This window comes from Lonchura striata, chromosome 4 (genome assembly GCF_046129695.1).
Source record: "Lonchura striata isolate bLonStr1 chromosome 4, bLonStr1.mat, whole genome shotgun sequence".
Lineage (NCBI taxonomy): Eukaryota > Metazoa > Chordata > Aves > Passeriformes > Estrildidae > Lonchura > Lonchura striata.
The window spans coordinates 21,816,182-21,841,718 of NC_134606.1; the positions used below are offsets into that span (position 1 = coordinate 21,816,182).

General features: G+C 35.5%; 1 protein-coding gene across 1 annotated transcript in view; it reads right to left on the minus strand.

Annotated features, from left to right (window-relative positions):
* Positions 1 to 6,819: 6,819 nt before the first annotated feature.
* Positions 6,820 to 25,537, minus strand: part of ARAP2 (ArfGAP with RhoGAP domain, ankyrin repeat and PH domain 2) — a 109,656-nt gene continuing 90,938 nt past the window's right edge. Inside the window, exons 28-33 of the mRNA XM_031504565.2 lie at positions 21,729 to 21,868; positions 17,106 to 17,188; positions 15,666 to 15,701; positions 15,126 to 15,189; positions 10,485 to 10,616; positions 6,820 to 7,171 (exon numbers count right to left, since the gene is read on the minus strand). Of these exons, the coding sequence (XP_031360425.2) occupies positions 6,821 to 7,171; positions 10,485 to 10,616; positions 15,126 to 15,189; positions 15,666 to 15,701; positions 17,106 to 17,188; positions 21,729 to 21,868 (806 nt within the window). The 3' untranslated portion in view covers position 6,820. The remainder of the gene's footprint in view (positions 7,172 to 10,484; positions 10,617 to 15,125; positions 15,190 to 15,665; positions 15,702 to 17,105; positions 17,189 to 21,728; positions 21,869 to 25,537) is intronic.

A 25,537-nucleotide genomic window follows, 5' to 3' on the forward strand; every position in this document is an offset into this window, starting at 1 on the left:
CAATAAAGGAAGCTTTTGCAAACACATTAAAGAGGAAGGTTATTTGTTGTAGGTGGTTTGTGGTTTTATTTTTTTGTAATAGAATTTTCAAGATTAATTTCTGACTGTATATTTGGAATTCTAAGCTAATATCTTTTCTTGAAACCAAAGAATTCTGGAGAAATAGGAGATGGCTGCAAGAGACTCAACTGGAGATAAATTAACTGCTAACTGCAGAAATATCAGATTTTCTATAAATAATTTCTCATCGCTGTCCATAACCAATCAAGGTTGTAATATTTAAGCAATCAACACATTCAGTGCTGTTGAATCTCAATAGCAATATTTTATGTAATGTAACTGCAAGGTTATTTTTATAAACTCCAAGAGTAAATGGTAAATAATGTAAACTTGTATTTTTTGTTAATTCAGTCATAGGTGGAAAACTTTTGATTTTTTTTCACAACCAACATTAAAAAAGATCAATAATCATCACAATATATGCATCCCAGAAATACTATTCAGAGAGAACTAAACAAGTTAATGCTGTTATGATACAGCTAGCATAAAAGAAAGCAAACTTTTATACAAGGTAATTTTAAAAAATTACCTCTAGTACCATTTTTGTATCAAGATTTATGTTTTGAAAAATAAACTTTCTAAATTAGACTTGGTTACTAATACTGAAAATCCAAAGAAATCTCAAGCTAGTGAGAACTTTTTTCTAAAATCTGGAAGGAAAAAAACCTGTGAAAATGCATTTATTATTTAATGAGTAAAACCAGAAACTATCTTAAACTAATGGTCAGATTTATTGCAATGTTAGAGATGCTTCATATTTGACTTTCTGTTTTCTAGTTTTTAGAACAGATCCTATGCAAACATTTTCAAACCTCATTTACCTGGCCAAGCTGCATTATATGAGATCAAGAAGTGACAGAAAGGGAACCAATCCTACTATCTCTAGGTTATGGACAAAGTGTACTCTTGTTCCCCTCAATGATTTAACCAAGACTCCAAGACACATTCTCCTACATCAAAATTCTGTAATCTCTCATGAAACCTGATTTCCTCTAGAAGGAAAGCCTGTAAGGATTCTCATGTGAAAAATGTTCTACTTGTAACAGCTTGGGAAAACCACAGAATTTTTATATGCAGTTTAAAATATTTATCATTTAATGAGCTTTAATAGTCTGAATATGCAGGATGAATGAGTAAACAGTGGGAAAAAGAGACAATCTGAAAGCAAATGTAAGTGCTGGACACAATAAACTAAAGGCTAATGGCTACAATTTGAAGAAATATTTGAAGATATGGCATTTCAATCATGCTCTAATTTAAATAGACACATAAAGCCAATATAGTCAAATACAAAAAAATTACTTGCTTTTAAATGAAACATATTGTAAATGTGGATGGAGAGAAAACAATGTAATAAAACTCATACATAAAGCAAACCTCAACCTATTAGTTCTGAAACTGTCTGCAGTACTGGACAAACCAATGTTAATTAAATTCTGAAAGAAAACACTTTATGTAGCCAAAGGTATAGTTTGCAAGAAACTGTTATTACCAGGCACAAGCAATTATTATAGAATCATTACGGAACTGAACTAAAATAATTTAGAAAGGCAGAGAGAATACATTTCCTTTAGTTTGCCTTCTGACTGGCTGAGGAATACAAATGTAAGTATGTAGATCTTCAGAGGAGTGAGTGACAGAACTTTGGAATACCTATTGGCCAACATCTAAATCTCTCATGGTTATTTAAGCAAAATCCCTTTCTCTGCGGTAGCACTGAGAACAGCTCCAACAGAACTTAAAAAAAAGGTTAAGGCAACCTTAACGTGATGGTCTGGACTGTAATGAACATACTACCTGCAAACAGCAGAAAAATAAATATTTAGAGATGTCATGGGATCCAACCAGACATGGCTAGAGTTTGAACCATTTATTAGACCAGAGTGTGAGTGTGTATATAAGATACCTTAAAGATTAGGATATTACAGACTCTAAGATGCAGAACAGTCTAGAGCAAAAAGAAGCAGGATTCAAGCAAGTTCAGGTAGACTAAGCAAAATTCTGAAGTGCAGTGAAAGTACAGGTAAGCAGGAAGATACAGTTGTTTATTTGGCCTTAACATCCACATCCTCCTTCCTCATCACAGATCATAATGAATATATAGTGAAAAATGAGTGGCAAAGCATAACAGGAATATGCTCAAAGAAATTTCAGCAAAGACAATAACTAAACATACCTAAACCAATATGCTACAGCAGTGGTAAGAGCTAAAATAGCAGGATTTTTTTTCCCCCTTTACTGAGCTGCAGATGGATTCCGTTTTCAGTGGAGCCACAAGTAAAGCAGTGTAATCTCCAAACTGACTGTTTTCTGCCTTTCTAAATAGAACAGCCTAATCTCAAGAAACAGTGAGTTTGACAAATACATCATTTTTTGACAGCACAGAGAATTTCTCCAGTGGTTCAGAAGCAGGAATACTGTACTGGAGAATTCTGACTCTCCCCAGGAAATCCTGCCACTTCTTGCCCAGTTTTGCAAGTTAGTACATATTCTTGCAAACAATTCAACTTGGAATATACTCAATCCTTCTATCAAGGTAGCCTGTTTCTATAGTTCAGTTTTCTCAATGCAATTTATTGAATCCAAATTTTTCTCTTAAGTAGCCCAAATCAAAATAATTTTTAAAGCATTCTATGTTCTAAACAGGGACTCAAGTCAGTACTTGTTTTTGATTTTCTTTTTTTTTTTTTTCCCCAGTTTCCATTTGGACTCAAGCAGAAATGAAGCTGATGTAGCTCAAATTCAAGCAAAGCCTGATAGCTGACTCTCACACTGAAATAGACTGCACTGGAAAACATGATTTAAAAATCAGAGTGGTGATATAACAGGGTGCAGGTACCAGCTCCGTCCCCAGCAGAGCATGTAAATATTTTCTTAGACTTCCATTCTGGAATTTGAGTTGTGGAGATGGTGGAAACCTGGCAGCACTCATAGGAACACAAACCGTGCCAGCACTGTATCAGGGGAGACAAAAATCATAGCAGCGAGATAAAATTCCTGTAACTTTTACTCTCAGATAAACCCTGTATCTCCAGAGCAGGCTAAAACTATCCCCATACATGACAGAAAAAGGCACCCCAGGGGTGCCTCTGGCAAATAGAGCTAGAGGCATCCTAACAACTTGCCTTAGGCAGAACAGCCCAGAGCTCTTTCCAAAAAAGAAACAAAAATCAATGATATGGCCAAGCCTTTCCCATTAACTGAAGAAATCTTTGGGGATATCCTTTCCCCACTGGACCGATTCTCGGATAACATTTGCAAAACCTTTTAATGCAAAAATTGCATCTCAACCCCAGTAACTCAGTAAAGGCAAGTTCTGCACAAGCACACTCTGTATGTCCCAGCTGGTGAAACTGACCCCACACTAAGGCAATCTCCACTGAGGCACAAAACCTATTAGTCAAACTGCTCTTTTGAACTGGCATCCCAAAATAGTACCTCAGAAAGAGATCTGTTTTGAAGAAAAAAATCTAAAATAGCAGACAATATCCAGCTTAAGTAAAGAAAAAGAAAATGAAGAATCTAGCTCATATTTCTTCTTGGGTTTTCACTTGCTTCCCTCACTCATCCTAATAAATGTGGAAAAAAAATCCCACACACAAACAGAACACTGGCGTTATCTTAACAACAAAAACAATGGTTACATGTCAACTTTACACCTACCTGTCATGACTGTAGAAGTTTAATGAGGTAATGATGAACTTGAGATTTACTAAGATTTATTAAGATATTAATCTTAGTCTTCTAAATGTTATAGGCCCATACATAAAATACCAGTCGCCCATTTAACTTCATTTTGCAGATTTTTAACATTCTTTCTTTTTTTTTTTTTTTTCTGAAAAAATCCATCACCCAGTTCTGAGAAACAGCATTTATTCAATTACAATTCTCTAAAAATTACACTTTACCAGTTCTTAACATGGCACAGGAAAAACAAAATATCAATAACCATTAAGATATCACAACAAACCACATTTATTCTGCAGATCTTAGATCAGTCTGAAACGTGTAGTGCAACAATAATGTGTCAGATGTTTTGTTCAAAACTTTGGCACCTATATAAAATAATTTATTGCAAATTGAATTTCTACTTCCCCAAATGAATTTTACTTGTGTTAAGACTGTCACCATTCAGTGTGCCTCTGTGAATGCGCACATAAATGTGTTTGTATATGTATAAATATAACACCAAATTTAAACACATTTTATTACACATCTTCTTGATTTTTATGGCCTGTTAGCAGCAGCTATACAGATATTTTACCTGTGACATGGTTTTGAAATAGAACAAATGTTTCTGTAGTCCTTAGAACCAATAAAAATACACAAACCATTTTCTTCATGGATATATTCACTCCAATGCACAAAACTCTTCCACTGCTCCATTTATTCCATTAGTGTAGTGGCTTAAATGATGCATGAAGCATCATTTCAGCAGTGAAGTGAATGTCATTCTTAAGGTCCCAATAAAAAGATAAACAATATAAGAACCATAACTCAATACTGAGAAATAACTGCAAATAAAAGTACAACTGTAAATAGTACATTCAAGTCCAGCCTGACAGAAAGTAAAGCAATTTCTCCTGCTGACAGTAGTCCCCCCTTCAAATCAGCATTTAAGGATGTTTATTAACATTAAGCACCAGCTTTAATCAATAAAATTTGAGTTCAGGCTGATATGCTTTCTTGAGACAGAGCCTCAATGATTAGAAGAAGCTCAATTACAAAGTGAAGGTAGCAAAACAGTCAATAGGGCACTGGAACAATTAAAATCTACAAACTTGTTTCAGTTTTAACAACTGGTAAAATAAGGTAGATGCAAAGTCTGAAAGACTAGACTTGCTTTGTCAGTGCTACATTCCAGAATAATAAATACTACTATAAAATATTTGAGTTTGATCTCATTTTCTCTGTGCTTCCTAGCAGAGTTGCCAGACACATTATTTGAGTCACTTGTCTAATTTCTTCAATCAAACAAATTATTTTTCCAATTAAGCCATTCAATGTAATCAAGAGTGGAAGTAAATGATGTGAGAAATGTTAGGGCACCTGTGACTACCAAAAATAGAGGCAGGAGTAAGTGAGCATACTGCTTCTCTGCTTCCTCTCTCCTACTCTAAGAGATCTGGCCAATTCCAATCAAACACTAAAGGCATCAGTAAGTTCTTAAAAGGCTGGTGAAAATCTGTGGCAGTGTGACTAGTCAGACCACAAAAGGGACAGCAGCAAAAATGAGCAGATGCACTTATTAATGTCTCCCTTGAAGCAAAGGTGCTTTGTGAGCTCATTAGAGATCTGGTCTGCTGCTTAACCAGACAGCATCTACAACACCTGAGAACAGCCTCAGCACAGCAGTGCCTTCTGCCCATCCACGTGCTATGGAACAAAGTAAAATCAGCATTCCCAAGGGATAAGTGAAGATAAAATCTATAACTAAAAATTTCATTCCTTGAATAGGTTTTGTTTTGAAAAGGAATGCTGAATTTTAAACTTAAGGAACTCTGGATCTAAAAATCAAAGTAGCTGTACTTTGGTACTTCACTATCTTCAGGAACTGCTACCTTATATGCAGAAGGCAGCAAGCAAGGCTGTTTTCTCAACCCTGGCACCAGCCCTCTCACTCAGAAGAGCAGTGGTAAAGTTGTAGGACAAGCATTTGCTAGTCCCTGCAAACAGAATACTATTAACTTGGTCCTCATGGTAAAGAGAGGGGTAAATCTCTTCCCCCCTTTATAATTTGGCACTTCTTAACACTTGGTATGTTGGTACTGTTCTGATTTGTTTGTGTGGACACCATTTTTTCTTAAAGGATTTTACTTCTCATTTAAATACTAAATATTCATGGCAGGTCAGCAACTTTGTTAGCACCAAGCAAGCTCCATCCAAAGAGCAACAGAAAACCCTGCCTTTGTCACCCTGAGCTGAGCAAGGCCTGCTTAAAAAAGTACTTCAGCCCACTGAGATAGTGCTATTCTCCCAATTCACATACCCATTAGACATTGCTGTGAAGACTTTTTTTTTTGTTCTCTTCAACAGTTTCATTACTTAGATGTAATAATCAGATGTACACCCTAGAGACACAGCTTCAAGATACAAGAATTAATACATTGCCTCAACTACTACATTTCTCTCCCTTTTGATTCCTTCACATGATGCCTTGCCAGAGAACAATTCTCTGGAAGCAAAAACTAATTTTCTTCTTAAAAACAAAACTACAAATTAAAAAAACCAAACCAACAAAACCAACAAAAATCAATTTCAAATCAGATGTTACTAATTTTTTATACTGTTAAACAATTAAAAATATTGCAGGCCAACAGCATGAATTTCAGAGTATCTTGTCTTTTAAAAATATCTCTCCAGTATTCACAAGGTGGGACAGAGTATAAACAGCAAAACTTTTTGACAATCCTTAAAATCCTTGTATCAAATAAAATCTGAAACAAACAACAACAAAATAGACAAACCCTGGTGTCCTTGCACTGCACAGAAAACTTCCAAACTTCAGGAGTTTTACATAATCAGTTGTCCCAGTTCAGTCTTAAATTATAACACTGGGCATACACATACACAAAATCAATAGCTGCATATAAACAAATTCTATTTCCTTCTGCACTGTACAAATTAGATACATCAAAACAGACTACTTTTGAACAGAAAATACACACAATATATATGTATACACATATACATAATACAAGAATATATATATATATATATATATATATATATATAAGTATTACACTTCAGGCTCAGGAATTCAGCTGGAGGTTTCATGAAGTGCTCTGTTCTTCTGCAACACAGTATTTAGTTCCTGAATCACATGTGATGGCAATTTACTATCTAGTTCCAAAGTAGATTTGTTTGTTTTGTTTTTATTTTTCTTCAGTGTCTTATGTGGTATTTGGTATAATTCAGTCATCCCTGAGCCTGCATCGTCCTCAGAAGTCAAGTTTTGACGTATTTTTGTATGATTTCGCCCTTTCTCCTCCTTTCTTTCCAAACATAGTGCCACAATAGATGCTTTTTCTTTCAAGTTTTTTGTTTCTCCCAGAAGTTCATTATCATGACATTCACCAAATCTTGATTTTCCACCTTGTAGATCTATATTCTTACCAAACAAGCAAAAAGAAATAAAGTTCATTCAAAAAGTTCATTCACACCATATTAAAAAAAATATGCTTCGACTGCTGTTTTTGCTTAGTTTCACATAAGTTTTAAAGAAAAAAATTAATTTTACTCAAGAGCTGAGACAGCAAAGTCGGTTTTAAATTACCACAATTGTCATAGTATCATTTAGTAAGCATTTTTAGTGAGCAAATTCTCAATTAGCAATACTTCTGAAATTTACATAAATCATGCACCATGCCAATGAAGACATGAAGATTTATTTTCATATAATCACAATTTGATTTTTCATTCTACCACAGTAGACTAAATTTTAGCATTTTACAGCAGCTCTGTATACTATTAAAGACCTAGAACTGTTTGGAGGAATTAATACAACTGTATATTGCAGTTTTGATAATCTAATGGCTGAGCAACATGAATACATGAGAGAGAACTTTAAACAATCATGAAAACATTTTGAGCAGCTGTTAAATACTAACTAATATGTTATAAAGACTGGCTTCTTTTAATTTGCATATTGGTGGTCTGTTTTCAAGTTCTTAAGCTGTAGAAAATTAAAGGTAAACCAGATGCAGCATCTAATTTTGCATTGTTATATCCTGGTGGTGCAGCAGTAGGTAGAACATTCCTTTTGTGGGAAACCCTGGTAATTCTAAAGGAAAATTAGGTCCTGGAATACATTTTTCATGTGTGCCATCTTTCTTGACAACCAGAAGGCTGAGAAAGCTGAGGGAGACTTTGAGTCTTTTTGTATTTCCTGTGTGGAACTTGTTCAGTTCTACTGCATTTTTTATGTAGTTATTCACCCACAGCATATGAGCAACTTGTTCCTTGGCATCTTAATACCTCCTATATGTTAAAACAAACATTAAAAACTACTCAAACATTAGAGAGGAGCAAGTTTAGATACACAGAATTATAGAATGGTTTTGGCCTTTCTTGTATGACCTATTGTAAGTCAGTATGCTATTTGATCGTGCTTGAAAGAAAAGACTTTTCCTCCTGCAGATACACAGCAATATATTTCTATTTCAATTAAATAATTCTATATGAAAAATACACATATTTCAAATGCACTATCCACATGTGCAACAAGTAGAGTAGAAATAACCAAAATGTTTTGGTTCTATTTGTTATTAGGATTCTTAGTTATTGAGTCTCTCAAACCTTTGATATTATACATTTATCTTGATAACAGACAATAAAACTGCTTCCAACAATGAGGAAAAATCAGACATTCAATATAGACATTTTAGCAAAAAATATTAATATTAAACTCAATTTCTGGGTATTTTTGAGCTTATAGCAGTTTGGGTTTTTTCCCCCCTCAGTCATCTTTCTCTCACAAAGATCTTACTTTTTTCTATGTTTGGAAAATTTTCAGTCTCTTCTCCTGTCTGTATAAATTGATGACATTTCTACTACAAGTTTACTCATTGATCTGTAAATAGACCTCCGTTTTCCATAAACCAGCATATTTCAGAAAATGCTTGTTTCTGGTATTACTTTCTAATCTCTTAAAACTGAGATACTCTTGCATGTCAAAAGAGTACTCAAATTGATGGAAAAACTGAAGGCATGGTCTCCCAATGGTACATTTTTTTAAATTGACTCCACTGCTGTATAATATTTCTTCTTAATAAACTGTATCATATATATACATATACCTTCTACCACTGTTTTACTGTTCATTCCAGATTTAGCTTTCCATGTAAAAAAAGCATTAGTTTTTATTTTTCATTATGCATTTTTATGTTAACCTTCCTAAAGTATGCAAACACCTTTTCCATAAAAATTCTCAAGATTTAGTCATGCCATAAATAATGAAGACCATGGATTTCTGATTTTAAGTTTAAATTGAGACCTCCTCAAATTTGCGGTGTACAAAACATTGAGTCCTCCCTAGTAAAGCAAATTATCCAAAAAAAAAAAAAAAAGATACATACAGTACTATAAAGCATTAAGGATTTTTAATCATAAAGCTCAAAATCCAATAAGACTTTAATCCTGAAATCTCTGCATTTGTAGCCATCTCAAAGAATGTACTAGAGGTTTCAAGTGTACTTGCATAAAGAACAGGTAAGAGACACACCTAAGGGTTATGAAGTTTTTTGACTGACAAGAAATAAGATTTACTTTCATCAAAGAAGTATGAAAATACAAGCATCAGAAAGAACTTATTAAAAATTGCAAAAATACTTTTTGAGAGAAGGTTAAAAAGGATAAATTAAAATACAAAAGCTTGCAAACAAATTACAAAATACTTATATTCACATGGTTTTATACTCTTGTAGTCAGGCAGAGCAGAAATTCTTTCTTCAAGTGTAACACAAGATGGAGTTGTCTTTTATAGAAAGCATTATGCCTGCCTCTTGCTTTTGGTTTACTATGGAAAAAGTCAACTTTACCACTCTGTACCTGAACCACCATCTCTGTTAGTGGGGATAATATATCCCATATTAATTCCTCCTTTCAAAATGTTCTAAAATGTGCAAGAAATTATACTGCTGCAGTCCAAGAACCAAGCTATTGTTTCAACACTTATTCACTGCTGCAGTCAGGTTAGTTACTACTAGTATTCCCAAGTAGAACAGTGCCTCCATTGCTTCATCTCAGCTGAATTAAGGCAAGTAAGTTCTCTCCACAGAGATCAGTATCCCTATGTGGATACCAGAAAGTAATCTCAACCTAATATGATAAGGTTCAGATACATCACTAGTGCACGTAATGTAGTAACAAAGCTCAGTCTATTCAGAGAGTTGTAACTAAAGCCTCTCATTCTTCTTTGGGACTAATAATAGTACGACTTAAATGTATCAACATTAGTTCCATCTGAGCTTTTCCATTATATTCACAGAGTAGAAAACTAAAAATGTGCAGCTTTTTAGAGAGAAGAAAAAATACCATAAGATACACATGCAGGACAGTTTTCGAGGATCTTATTAAAAATAAAATCCATACTGTAATAATGTGCATAATATTTCCAGCTAAAAGTCTTATTTACTCCTAATGAACAATCTCTACTCAAAAAAAAAAAAACCAAAACCAAGCACAAATAAAAGTCCATTGTGATTTACTGAACATCCAGAGAGGTTATGCAACTTGAGACTACAATAGCTTTCTTACATTAAATTGTCCTAAATGTTCCTTTAATGACAAAATATTGGAAGGGGCATTGATAATAAGAGCATCTGCATTTTATATTTATTCAGCTCTAGGGAGTTAATTATTATTGGACTGCTTATTACAGCATTGTGGTTAAAAGTTCTATATCAAGTTTAAAACCCACTTACCTCTGTATTCCCTCTGATTTTACAAGTGCTCTTCTCCTGATGAATGGGAATTAGTGGTAAGCCTCTGATCTTTGGACTTTTAGTTATGGACTGTTTTCTTGCTTTCCCAGCAGGTGGCCATATATCTGCATGCTGAAAAACGAAATGATTTCTTATTTTCCATGTACAATTTCATAAATATACAAAATTCTTTGGTATGTAAAACTCCCTTGGAAAAAGCTATATACTGCACAATACCATGCCCTCCTCTTGAGAGAGAAAGGGAAAAACACTATGATGCTTAAAATTACATTAATATTTCATAAGTGCTGCACAATGTTGAGTGAAAAGAACCAAAACGTCTCTACATAATTCTCATGTATCAAACACTTTTTTTTCCTTAATATTATTCTCATTTTCCCCAAAAAATAGAAAATATCATCAAATGTGACATACATATTGACTTGTTTTACAATTTCAAAATTCCACAGAAGCATGCTTTCAGGAGTCCCAACAAAAGTTTCTGAAATAAGATAAAACTATCTCAATGTGCAAGCATTTAAAGATGTGTTTCTTGGTGAACAAAGAACAAAGTGCAGGGTACAACACTTGGGCCACAACAACCCAAGTTGCAGTGCTAGAGGCTGGGGCAGAGTGGCTGGAATGTGGCCCAATGGAAAAGGACCTGGGACTGCTGGTCCACAGCTGCTGAACATGAGCCAGGGTGTGCCCAGGTGGCCAAGGCCAATGGAATCCTGGCCTGTGTCAGCAACAGTGTGGCCAGCAGGACCAGGGCAGTGATTGTTCCCCTGTACTCAGCACTGGTGAGGCCACGCCTCAAACCCAGTGCCCAGTTTTGGGCCCCTCACTGCAAGAAGGACTTTGAGCGGCTGGAGCGTGTCCAGAGAAGGGCAATGGAGCAGGGGAAGGGTGTGGAGCACAAGGCTTGTGGGGAGCAGCTGAGGGAGCTGGGGGCTTCAGCCTGGAGAAAAGGAGGCGCAGGGGGACTGACGGGTCTCTACAATTGCTGACAGGAGGCTGTAGCCAGATGGGGATGCACTAGAGGAGGCTTAGGTTGGATATTGGGAAGAGTTTCTGCCCAAAAAGGGCGACTAGACATTGGAATGTCACCAGTCACCATACCTGAAGGTGTTTAAGAAAAGACTATATGTGTCACTCAGTGCCATGGTCTGGTTGACAAGGTAGTGTTGGGTCAATAGCTTTGACTCAATGATCTCAAAGTTCCTTTCCAAATCAATTGATTCTGCAATTCTGTGAAAATTTGTATTAATAATTTATACAAAATAATTGCTTAACCTATGGTAACAACTTTGTGTTATCCAAAGCACAATCTACAAATCTGGTTTCAACAGTAGTCTTTGCCTTAGCTCGATTGAAATAGGCCAGTTTTGGGGAAAAATGTGAAGTTTCACTGTGAATGAAAAACAAGACTGGGAAGAGAAGGGAAGTAAAAAAACATAAATTACTTACTGATCATTTCAAATTTGAGCACATGAGCTCACAGTCCTCAGGTAATGCTAATAAAAACCAGAAGGACAGATTTGAGGAGAAGGTATTTGGAGACTATTTTACTGAAAAATCATCAACAGGAGATTTTGTGAATCAAAGAGAATGTTCAAGGCCTACAGCTAAATCAGCACAACTCCAAAGTAAACTGGCAAGCCAAGACTGCAAATCCATTAAGCAAGTCTGTTGAAGACTGTATTTTAAAAAACAGCTGTGGGGCTATGATCATACTTGTACATGGTCTGCAAGTAAAAAGAGCATTACCATTAACACCGATCAGAATCAGTGATTGCTGACTCATGATGGTTGACTAGAAATCAAAAGCTTTGGTTCCAAATTTAGAAAAAGTATATTATAGGCTCATATCTTCATAGAGTAAAAAATTCTCATATATGATGTGACCAGAGTGATGCAAAAGTCTGTGATACAAGTTCTCTCCAGTGAAGAGTTCTCTCCATTGAGAACATTTTCTTCCAATAAAACGACAAGTTATTATCTGAACGAGCAGCTCTTGCCAACCAAAATCAGTTTATTGTGGATCTAGATACAACAAACAAACACAACCCAGAAAGTGATGGAGAAATTTTAATCAGCTTCTGAAGAAAACTGTCTGCCTTAATTCCCAGCAAGCCTAAGGAAACCATTCCTGTCAGCTAAGCAGCCTGATTTCCCTTTTGTGCCTGTGACATTTCTTAGAATAGAACTCTGAGAAAGTATATCAGAAATACTAGCAACATATTAGGCCACATAAAAAATGTATTTATTCATAGTTTTGACCCCTCTGTTCAACTGCACCTCATGGTAGTATAATGAGCCTCCAGCTGATCAAAGGCAAGAAAACTGGAAAAAAACTATTGTGTCCATCTTCATTCCAATTAATTACTTCCAATTGTATGCTATGAACACTCTTAAGAGATTTTGTACATAACTATTATAGAATTCAAGAATCATGCTTTTCAGGATGGTTTTGCATAGAACTGAAAGAAACCTTTCTCCTACTTGAAACACTTAGTATGTACCAGCTTGAAATGGAAGATTAATAACCTCTGCGTTAACTTCATTGCCTGTATCAAAGTACTCTTGTCACTAGATTACAGCAGTACCTACACTTTGCTATTTATATACTCTGCACTATTTATACTACAGGAATAAACATTATCAGACAACAGGGAAAAATAGTAACAGTACTACTATCTTACTGATATTAATTACTAATAAAACTTTAGTCTGCTCAAGCACTGAGGAGCACAGTAATATTGGTTTATGTCCCTCTTAATTGCACAAGATCATTAAATGTCACTGTATTAAGACTTCAAAACCAATTTTACAGTATTTTTTAATTTCCAATCTAAGTTATTCCACTCACAAAGATGTCCTGCCTGCAGTCTCTCTAACATGTGTGTTCAAATACATTGACAACATATAAAGTAAAAAAACAAGCTGACTTCCCTAGAGATGGTCTCAACTAAAAAATTATAACTAGAAATAATCTCAGTTGACATTCGCAGTTTTCTGGTTTAGAAATGGGATAATGTGGTAACAGTTGTCTGCTGCTGTATGGTATAAGACTTTTTAGAAATTTTACAGCAAGCTTTACCAATACAAGGCATTGCATTCTTAAGGAGACTTTCTCTGTAACGAAGTAGTAGATTGCAATAAGAACAATACACTAAATCTGCATCATTAACACATCATTTCTCATGTAGCCTATCAACTGACAACTTTACTGATGTCCAGAACACTGGTAAAAAAAAATCAACAATTTCCAGAAAAAAATCAAGCCAAACAAAAAAACCTTTCTATATACTACTGCTAATTCATTGCAGTTTCATTTATTGGAATAAAGCCTTAAAAATAATAGTATGAATTCATTTTAATGTACATGAAATAATTTAATTTTTTTTTTCTGTTAGGAAAAATTATCCTGGGCATTGAGTAATGGCTTCCAGTATTTTATCTATATTGTTAAAGAAACATTCTACATCTGCCTGAGTAGAATCCTAAGACTGTCCTTCACTGTGATTTTATGTCAAAAGGACTTCAACAGTTACCAAGCTTGCATGAGTTACTTCTAAGTTTCCTGTATCAATAACCTCTGAGCCTATTTGTTGTGATACTGCTCATGTTATGCCCATGAGATGTATTCCAGATGTTTCCATAGAAACAACAACTGTCACTTCAGCTAAGGGAGCTGAATAAGACAAGAATTTGGAAGTCTTGCTTTCAAGGCATGCATTATACTTCTGGCACTACTATCTATGAAAGTCAGATTCTGTTTTAGAAAGTCACTAAGTCTGTATTTCAACAGTCTTGTGCTCATCCTACTTTATGCAACACAAAGCTCCCAGGTAATCATAAATCTAGCAATGTTTATTCACAGTGATATCCTGCAGAGCTCCTTGAACATCATGGGGAAAAAGAAAAATCTGACACAGATACAAAATCCTGTTAAAACCTTAAACTATGTTCCAGTCTCCTGTCAGGCAAAATTCTTCCCACCTCACTTGCTTCCACTTCTCCAATGCAAATATTAAACTCCATTTCCAAGGATGTGTTGTATGCTACTCAAACATATACTCTCCTTACAATCTCACAGCAAGCAGAAGAGTACTTAATTCAGGATAAAGCCTTCCCAACACAATGAATTGCCAATGTTAATTAAACAAACCTGGATACCAGAGAAATAAAGCCATATTGGCACAGCTCTTCAATTGGGCTACTTCACACGACTAATGTAATGCTTTTAAACATTACACCCTTCTTTCATGACTACTTTAGCAGCATCCAAACTAGTGAGCAGAGAAATAGCACTTGGCTGGTGCACACAGACACACCCTTTAGGTCAATGGCCAAAATTTCACCCACAAGAGCTTTCCGTGAAGGAAATAATTGTCCTTCATTACCAAACTTCTCTACAACACAGCAGGGTGGGATGGGGAGATGATACCACAATCTAATGTTCATACTCACTCTCAGAGCACTCACAGTCTTCATGGATTAAAACACATCTTTTGGCATTTTTAGTGCATGAAGTATTCCAGAAACTTTGGAACCCAACCTTATATATAGCACATGTATATTTAAAGGGATTTTCATAACAGCAGAATAAATTACATTTTCTGATCAGGTTAGTACCTGTGCCATAAAAATGCTGATCATCCATTCCATCTGCACATCTTGTCCATCACAACATATATACCTAGAACACATCATTAACATAATTAACATGAAAAACAATGAAGACTCCTGCTACACTTAAACATAATAAAAAATAGGTTTCTAAACTACATCAAATAGTGCTTAAATTCATTCATGCTATCTATAAGTATTATTAACACCCAGAAAAAATGGGCATATATAAATACTTCAAATTATCACTTTACCTACTTTGAAGACAATACCTGTGTTTCCTTTTAAGCATGTGCACAGGATTAAAGTCTATCATTCTAACTTTATGACTATCATTTCTGGCCACAGAAAGAAGCCAGACACCTAGACCCAAAAGATGAACCAAACATATCAACTAAGAAAATTTCTTTACTTAAAAACACAAAAACAAAATTCAACATGAAAGCAAAATAATGTCCATTAGTTTTCAAACACTCTTATTTGCAATTGAGTAATGTAACAAATATTAGTGAAGTTAAACCAAGCATGTGTTTCATGTTTACCTACCACTGGTGTTTTTCAGAAAATACTGCAAGTCCCCAGCTGAAAGAAAAATTTTCCAAAATTAGTTCCATAGACAGGGATATATTCCTCAAACTGCAGAGATTAATTACCTTTATATAGTCCTCTTAATTTGAAAAAAAATAATTTGCAAAGTCTAAATGTGTACTGCAAATCCAGAATAAAGTTGTAGGTTTGAGGATGGATTTTGCTCATTTTCTTAGAATTGATTCACAGTTAATGAACTCCCTGTCCTAGGCAAAGGGTTATAGTAAACACTGCAGATGACAGCTGACTACTTTCCTCATTTTTGCTGTGGCTGTGCTTTCTAAAAGGTGCTGGAAATAAAACTGCCTGGAAAAGAGTCCACTACAGTGTGGAAATCAGAGAGAGAAAAGAGCTATGACTGTACTATAAACAAAAGAAATAACATGATTTTACAGGGATTTAATAATTACTAGGGAAATTAAAATGGAGTGGGTGCATAATGAAGCCTCTGAGGTGAAGCAGACACTTCTGGAGATTCAAAAGAGACATGGTAAACTCTTATTTTTAAAGCAGACTAAAAGAAAACCTCAAGGCAAAAAAAAAAAAAAAAAAAAAAAAAACAGCAAAGACACATTTACATAATGTTTTTACTCCTATTTTGGACTAATCTCCTACTCATTCTGCACTTGAATTAAAAAAAAAAAAAAAAAAAAAAAAAAGAAAACACGCAAAAAAAGCCACCAACGTTTTCTTTAACACAGATAAACTTTGAAATTCACAGACCTTTTTCGGGTGTTTTGATTTGCCAATTGTAAAGGAAATGTTCAAGCAGATCTGTTTAAAGGCTACAGCCAACCTAGACTCCCTCTGGGATAAGATCCTATGTGCATTGTCTCAGTATCTCAAAGCTTTGACCAAACAAGAACTGGAAACATCTGAGAAAAACAGGTGTCATTTTTCACTGCTCTTTTCCTGAGAGATAGTCACTCATGTTTGTAAAGGGCACTGTCATCTTCAGCTAGCAGAAACATCAAAATAAAGATCCTGAAAAAGGAAAATCCTCTGCTGAACAACAGGAACTGCCAGTAAGGGCCATGACTAACTGGTTTTCTCTTCTCTCTTTTTACTTGGTGCAAAGAAAGTGTGTCCACCAATGACATGCAGGACATATGCCACAAAATAAAGTGAGCCAGAAGCAACCATATCCACAAGAGATAACAAATGCTCTTTAGATTACGAAGAGCCAATCAATAAAGTAATTTACTAGCACACATTAGTTAACATGGAACATGAAAACAAATATAGGAACACAACAAATAATATTACAGGGGATAATTTAATTCAGCATACTGCTATAGGCTTCTTGACTTTTCCTTGTTCCACAATGTTCTATGCTACCCTTTATTGATGATACTACAACACTTTTTACTCAGTGTTTACTTTCTTTTCTGTTCTTACTTTGTTGGTGGCTTCATTTTCTTTTTCACTCCAAGATAAAGCTTCAGAGAATTGACAGGCAACACTTTTTCAGGTTTGCTAGCCTGCAAATAAAGTAAGATTCTAATTATTGTATCAGGAATGTGCCAAAGAGAAAATGCCACATGACTGATTTCACAGTTCAGTTTCTTTCACAGAGAGCACTCCTCTTTTCTACCAGATCATTAAAATATTTTGTCTCTTTCTTTGCCATTAACAAAGTGTACCAGTCACTATTACTGAAAGCAGACTGATTAAGAACTTATGGGTCACATGAAATCACAAAATTATAACACAATTAGAATAATGAGATATGGTGCTGTATATGAACACAAAATCTTCAAGAGACAGGAAGATGGGAAATGGGATTGTCCTCTGTTAAATAACCTCTCCTATGGAATGAGGAGAATTTTCTTCAGATCAGAGAATGGTTTGGGACTTTGGTGTTTGTAATGGACTTGAAAATCTAGTTCCAACCCTCCTCCCATGAACAGGAACATCTTTCACTAGGCCAGGCTGCTCAGAGGCCCATCTAGCCTGACTTTTAACACCTCCAGGGATGGTGCATCCCCAGCTTTTCTGGGTAACCTGTTCCAGTGCCACACCACCCTCACAGTAAAGAAATTTTCCTAATGCCCAATCTAAATGTACACTCAGTTTGAAGGCATTCCATGTTGTTCTGCAGCATTACACTCTTCTAAAATATCCCTTTCCATCTTTCTTCTAGGCTCCTTTCAGGTACTAGAAGGCCACAAGTAGGTCTCTTTTCCAGTCTGAACAAACACAGTTCTCTCAGCTTTCCTTCATAGACAAGGTGCTCCACCCCTGTAATTGACCTGGTAGACTCCCTAGGACTCAATCCACCAGGCCCATGTCCTCCCTGTGCTGGGGCCCAGAGCTGGCTGCAGCACCTCAGGTGGGCTCTCAGCAGAGCAGAGCAGAGGGACAGAATCCCCTCCCTCCCCTGCTGCCCACGGGGCTCTGGGTGCAGCCCAGGACACGTTTGGCTCTCTGGGCTGTGAGTGCCATGGCTGGGTCATGTCCAGCCTCTCACCCACAGCACCACCAAATCCTCCTTGGTAGGGCTGCTCTGCATCTGTTCATCACCCAGCCTGTGTTGGTATAATGAGTTGACCCAAACAAGGTGCAACACTTTGCACTTGATCATGTTAAAACTGCTCAGATTCCCATGGCTTACTTTTCATTCTTGCCCAGGCCCTTCTGGATAGCATCCTGTCCCCCAGGTGTATCAACCACACCCCCAGTTTGGTGTCTCTGCAAATTTGCTGAAGATGCATTCAATCCCCCTTTCTGTGTCAATAAGGAATACATTAAGTAGCACTAATCCCAGTAAGGACCTCTGAAGAACACCATGTATCACTGATGTCCATCAGGACTCTGACCCATTGACCACTACCCTCTGGATGTGACCATCTAACCACTTTCTTATCCAATTAACAGTCCACTCCATCAATTCCATCCCTCTCCAATTTAGAGAAAAGAATATGTGAGGGACCGTGTCAAAGGCTTTAGAGAATTTCAGATAAATGGCAGCTGCAACTCTTCTCTTGTCCACTGACATAGTCAATTCATCAGAGAAGGCTTAGGACTAAGTTGGTCAGGCAGGACTTGATGAAGCTGTGCTGACTGACTCAAACACACAATCCCTAGTTTAGACAGTGCTTCATCCATTAGGTCACTGGGGCCACTAAATCAGGACAAAAAAAAAAACCCAACAAAAAAAAAAGCCCAACAAATTATGTCTTCAAACAACACACAGAAGTGTCTGGATAACATATTCTGACTTTTATGGGACAGGGGATGGGGAAGGCACAGCTTTGTTCTTCCTTGTATCTGCATAAAGGGCAGCCCAATGAGACAGAAGGAATCCACTTGGTTTCTGCAGAACACCAACATTAGGACTTTCAGAGGAACCTATACATGACAACAAAATGGCACAATAGGAATCTCATTAAATTTAACAATGATATATTCAAACTCCTGCACAGGTCAAGGGAAAAACCTCTTCAATGACAGAGAGTGGGAGGCAGTTTTGCTGACGGGGACCAGAGCATGCTGGTACATGCCCAAGCTGGGCATATCCTAACAGCAAAGGTGGTGTAATTTTCCTGAGCTAGCAGAAGCAGTGTGAGTAAGTGGAGGAAAGTGATTGTCCTCCTTTCCTTATTATCTTTTGGGTCCTTGAGACAAAAAAAAGAGAATCAGTAATCTGGAGAGGGTTCAGCAGGGGCCCACCAAGCCATCTGGGGGTTGAAGCACTTACCCTGGAGGAGAGGCTGACCTAACAGCAGCCCCCCAGTGCCTACAGGGAAGTTACAAAGCAGACCAAACGAGGCTTTTTTATTGTGAGAAGACTACATCTAAGGACAGACAAACTTTCCCCCATGAGGACAGTCAGGTACTGCAGCAGGCTGCTCAGAAAGGTTGTGCTATCTGTCCTCAGGGTTTTCAAAGACTTTAACTGACTAAAGCCACACACATGATCTGACTTAAGGTGCTATCCCTGCTGTGCACAGGAACCTGGACAAGGATTTCCTGAGGTCCCTTGCTTGCTCCTTCTTGAACAAACTCCCTTTAGTCAATGTACTGAAGACATAGACCCACAGGTATGAGAACTGAATGTTACTGGAAGATGAAATGCTGAAAGGAAACAATAGATGCACAATATTACAGAGAAAAACTAATATTTAACACAACACAAAAGCATTCCTTTAGTTCTTTTAGGTCAAGTGTTTTAGCTCTCAATTTAGAAAAAACTACACCAAACAACTTAACAAATCTTATAATCCTAGTACACAAAGCTACTCCCTAATGTTTACTGTCCCTGGATTCTCAATTTCCCATTCTGCAGCTTTCAATTTCTAACATTCCAGTGTGGAAAAAAAGAGACGCGTAAGAGAACTTAAGAAAACAACAAAACACACAACAGTTTTATGGTTGGTATTCTTGTGTAACTTCCTGCTCAAAAGAAGGGTACTGCTGGGATGAAAAAATATCCCTGCCGAACATACTATTAAGTTAAACAACTGTATATTTCTCACAATAATGCACCCTAAGGGAGCCATTGCTTTGTCTGTGAGCTTATCTCTTAGCAACAGAACATTAAAGGGGTAAATTATTTCAGTCAATTAGTACAATATAGTAATTTAGCATACAGTATTCATGGAAGCTTTCAATGTTTTTGATAATTGCTCTTGAACAAGAGAAACACTGAACAGAATGTATCTCCACCTGCATATACAAAGTTAATTTGCTATTAATGAGAATTTATAAATTAATTAGTACATGTGGCCTTATTAACTACAATTTTCCATCTGCAATGTCAAGCTTTCTTACTATTCATTTCTAAATATGACTACAATTAAACCAAGATTATTCATGGTAGACTAATATCTCTCAAAAAAAGTAAAACAAACTCGTATAGTATTTGATCAGAATGCTATTGCCATTTGCATTAAAAAAAATAAAGTCATTTACAAGAAAGTGTTCAAAGCTCCTCCTGAGATGGGGAATTCAATTTTTTATAAATTAGAATAGCTTAAAAAAGGAGATTATAAAGTGGTAAAACAATCCTGTCATAAATTCTTTCCAAGATACTAATTAAGGTTTTATGGGCACATTAATTTATTCTCACATATGTGCCAATTTGAGTTTTAGCACTAAGTTATAAGACACTATTTGTCACATTCTGGGGTCATTCTAATTAAGATTGTATCCACAGTTTCACAAGAAGACAGAGTGCATTAGCTTATGTGAGCAAGGGATATGTCTTAAAAAAAGTACTTTAGGAAGGTCAGCAATATACATCTAAATTTTTTGGATGGGAAAAAAACTAGCAGTCAGCAAAAATAAAAGCACTTGAAACTTTGATTTTTTTTTTTTTTAAACCAGAAGTTATTGGAACTAAAGTATAGTTCTTTATTAATACTATTTGGCTTTATACTTTAATATAAGCTGCATGCACTCAAACCCACTGTTTTAAGAAAACTCCCCTGAAATATTTAAAAATGAACCCTTCCTGCTATTAATCACAACTAAATTCACTTCTATGGAATTCTGAGGTATAAGTAACCAAATTATCCATACTAGTTTTTAGAGGACTGAGAATACATCTGAAAAATGTTATGGGAAGCAGGGAAGTATTTTCCTAGTGTATTGAGAGTTATTGTTTCCTATAATCTCTTCTATCATGAGAGGTGTATGTATAAGAACCCTGTTGTTTGAATTTTTAAGAGCTTTGTGTGAAATAAATGGCATGAACTCATTTAATTTCCATATTACTTCTGCTGCAGCTTTCTACAGCAGGTTTTCAAATAATTTAATGTCAGCACAAAAATCCCATTGTTCTATTTTTAATTTTTAAAGCTTATAGTCATGCATAACTACAATAGTTAAATGACAAACACACACAAACTCCTCCTATTCACACCTGTGAAACAGCAAGACAAAAATCTTATACATCAGCCCCAGATTCTAGAAGTTACCATTTAATATGAGAAATGTTCATCTGTTTGTTGGTCTTTTCTTTTTCCAACAAAAAAGAAAGCTAAATGCAAAGTTTGTTAGAGAGTTTGTCTGCTGTACCTTCATATCCTTATACAGAAGCAAGTTTCCTTCCCGTAACACAAAGTAACGGTCTTGAAATTTGTTTCCAGACAGTAGTTTTGATGGCTCTTCCTTGTACTTCAGATTGCCTGCTTTCACGCTATTTTTCTCATTTTTCTCTATCAAGAAAAAAAAAAGCATTTTTTTAGAAGATTTTACAACAGTGGAAGCTCCTAGTTTTTAAGTATTACCGCATATCAAAAAACTAACATTACATTGGCAAAATTGATTTGGTATTATGCTATATATAAAAAAAAAGGATATTAATTATATAACATAAATACACATATATACACTATATACACATATATACACAATATACTACAGTTCAATTCATATAGCATATGAATATATTCTATATTCATAAGGAAGGCATTCTTAAATATACACACCATTATTATTTTAATGACTGGTGGGAATAATAGTCTTCTCTGTTTCATTTGTATGATAACATGCAAAGAATCTACCAACAAACTTTAATTCAAAGAATGCTTTCAGCGTATAATGTGTAGTTAAAACTAGGAGTATGACATGGATACTTTTAATCTCTGTGCTTGAGAGGCAAAACATTTCAATAAAGATCAGATTTGGTAATGAGTCTGTCTGGATTTTTTTGTTTGTGTTAAAATACACACAAACTCACATATATTTGGTAAAATTAATAAAAAACTCAAAAAAAATACCACTTCCCACACAAACCCAAACAGTAACTTTGCAGTCAGCTTTATATATAAAGCATTTATCTTTGTCCTGAGAAAGTTTTTATTTAAAAATAAAAATATTAGAGCTATCAAAGGCTTTCAGTGTTAAAGATCAGATTTTTCAGTGCATTCTCAGCAATTTAAAATCCTAAATAAAAAAATGCAAACTAGTACATATCAACTACTGTACCACCACTTCTAGGTATTTTCAGGTTTCCCTTGCTGCTCAATATCTGTATACTTTTTCACTACTTTGTCCGTTTTTCCCAGTAAGTACCCTTCCCCAGCAAAAACTTGTGGACAACAATTACAGTCATTGCCATGCTGCTATGACACATGCATATAAACTGTAACTCAAATTAAAATGGCAGTTAAATGTGAGGAAAAACAAGGGAAAATACAATAATTCCTACTGTCTTTATGACAGAACACAGAATTCAGCAGAATTCTGAAGTATTCTTCTCTCCCTGAGGTAAGCAGTGCTGGAAGCAGACTGCAGACATAAGAGAGCAGGCAGCCAGATGTAGCCTTCTCCTCCATTCCACTCAATACCATTTCACCTTGAAGAGGGAGCCAGATTAACAGGGCTACATGTAAGATTATTACATAATATTATTCCTTTACCCTCAAACACTACATGCCTACTATTTATGCCATATGTTGGCTTTCACCATCTATTACTTTTAGTTAAGTGTAGGCACCTCCTGTAAATCATGCATTTATTTAGGAAATACTGAACCAACTTGTTTAAGAGTCACAGCATGATACCACTAGCTTTTTACTATATTACTTTCAAGATAAGAAATTAAACTGTGATGTAAAGGGGGTGTAATGTGTATTGAAAATCTCATCCTTATCCAATTACTCAATTGGCTTTTTTCATTAAAATTCCACTTAGACTTTGAGCATCTGATATCAAAACTTTATTATTAAGAAGCAGTGCATTATAAAATATCAAAAAATAAGACTCTAAATCCAGAATCAATGCATTTCAGCAATTAAAATCAGAAATTACTTAGAAGTCCTCAGTTATATGTGCAAATATCTATGCACAGTTAAAAAAAACCCTGATGTATTGTCTCTTTGCCAATAAGAATATTTATTTTGTATTCAGAATAGAATATGAATCCTTATCCACACAATCATAAACACTTTTTATCTTTTTTTTTTTCTTTAACTATAGAAAATGTAGCAGAGGACTTAATGAGAGTAGCAGGATACATCTACATTTGTACCAAGCTGGAAGATTTTTACATTTCTGCACACAGCTCACAACATAACAAAAACTCATTCTAAACTTCCCAGCACTCTTATGGCAGCAAGTCTGTCAAACACTTGATACTTAAAAAGATATTAGAATAGCCTGAAGGAAGAGAAAATAATTCTCTAAACTGATGATACTCCATATACTTTAGAAGCCAGCATTTCATTAAATAAATCTAAGACAACTGGGATGTATCCTAATCAGAATGTATTTTTCAGACACAAAATTTACAAAATATGCTAAACTTGCTAGAACTTTGCAACTAGGAAGTAGGTAAACTTAATCCATGGACGATCAATCCCACCTATGGTTTAGAAGCTTGCATTTCAAAGAATCTCTCTGAATAACAGCCCCTGTTCTCAGAAATCAATACTTACAATTCAAATTATACAACACTGTACTAGAAAAATTTCAAGGACCTATATACACAGAATTTATAGTAAATTTAACAAATAAATAATATCTGGTTTTCTAACAAATAAAACTTTAATATGAGAAGTTTTTTTGGTAAGGAGAAGAAAATAGGTCTTGAAATAGAATTAAGCTGTCCTGAGTATCTTTTATACCAAAATACAGTGCACACCTTGCCCTACTGAGCAGTACTTGAAACAGTGTTCCTACAACAAGCATGAAAAGCTATGGAATAAATTGTCAGGAACTACCAACTAAAAGCTGTAATAAAGCAGTAGACTCACCACAAATTTGCTGAAACATATCAATACAAATGAACTAACTATTTTTTCCTTGAAAAGGAAAGCTGGTTTCCATACATGAGAAAACATACATCTAGACTTCAGTGTAAGGTTTGGATCATAGAATCACAGAAGAGTCTGAGTAGGGAGGGACCCACCAGGATCACAGAATCCAACTCTTGGGTCAGTGCCCCACATGGGCATCAAACCCACAACCTTGGTGTTATTGGCACCCTGTTCTGAACAACTGAGCTCATCTCAGTTGCAGAACATGAGAAAATAGTTTAAAATGGACAAGATGAGAGTAAGTATCAAAATTAAGAATGTACTATGTATAAGGGAAAAGGTGCACTAATAGCAAAGACTGTGATAAGTTGCCAAAATGAAATGAGGCTGAAAGAGCTGTTCCTTAGGCTCACTATTGAACCAACATTATTTCAAAAAACATTACAGACTCAGGAAGAAAAAGGGGAAAAGTGACGAGAATGAAAATCTCTCAAGTCATATTAACAGAAAAAAAAAAATCTGGAATATAAGTATTAGTCTTTCAGATTACTACATAAAGCAGGGAAGCAAGGAATATTCATGGGATTAAATTATAAACATTAAATGATCAGAGTCCTATCCATTTTACTGCAAAGTAGGAGGACATCCATCCACCCAGTTGCCCATTTGTATGAGCTGAATCCACTCTTAAAAAACATACTTGAAATCATAGTGGTTGGACATCTATCTGGCTTCAGCCCAAATTATTCAGTAACAAGAAGTTAACTACATATGGAGTGTAAGAGACAGAAAAGATTGAGGTCTCCCCCTCTTCTCTCAAGCTAGCAGTTATTTCTTGTGCACTTTGAGATGGAGAGCCTCGCCATAACTGTAAGTGCCTTGTACCCTAAACACTGGGAACATCCTTTCCCCAATGAACTCGTTCAGTATATTTTCTCATTCTGACATTCCATGCAGTGATGGATTCAAAAGATTACTCTGCCACGTGAAGTTTGCAGACATCAACACTGTAAGTCTGCAATATAGCAGAAATTTTCCTTTTCAAACCACTGAGAAAACCAACATAATTTATTTGATAAGGTTTTAATTACTTTAAAACAAACATTAAAAACATCAATAAATGTA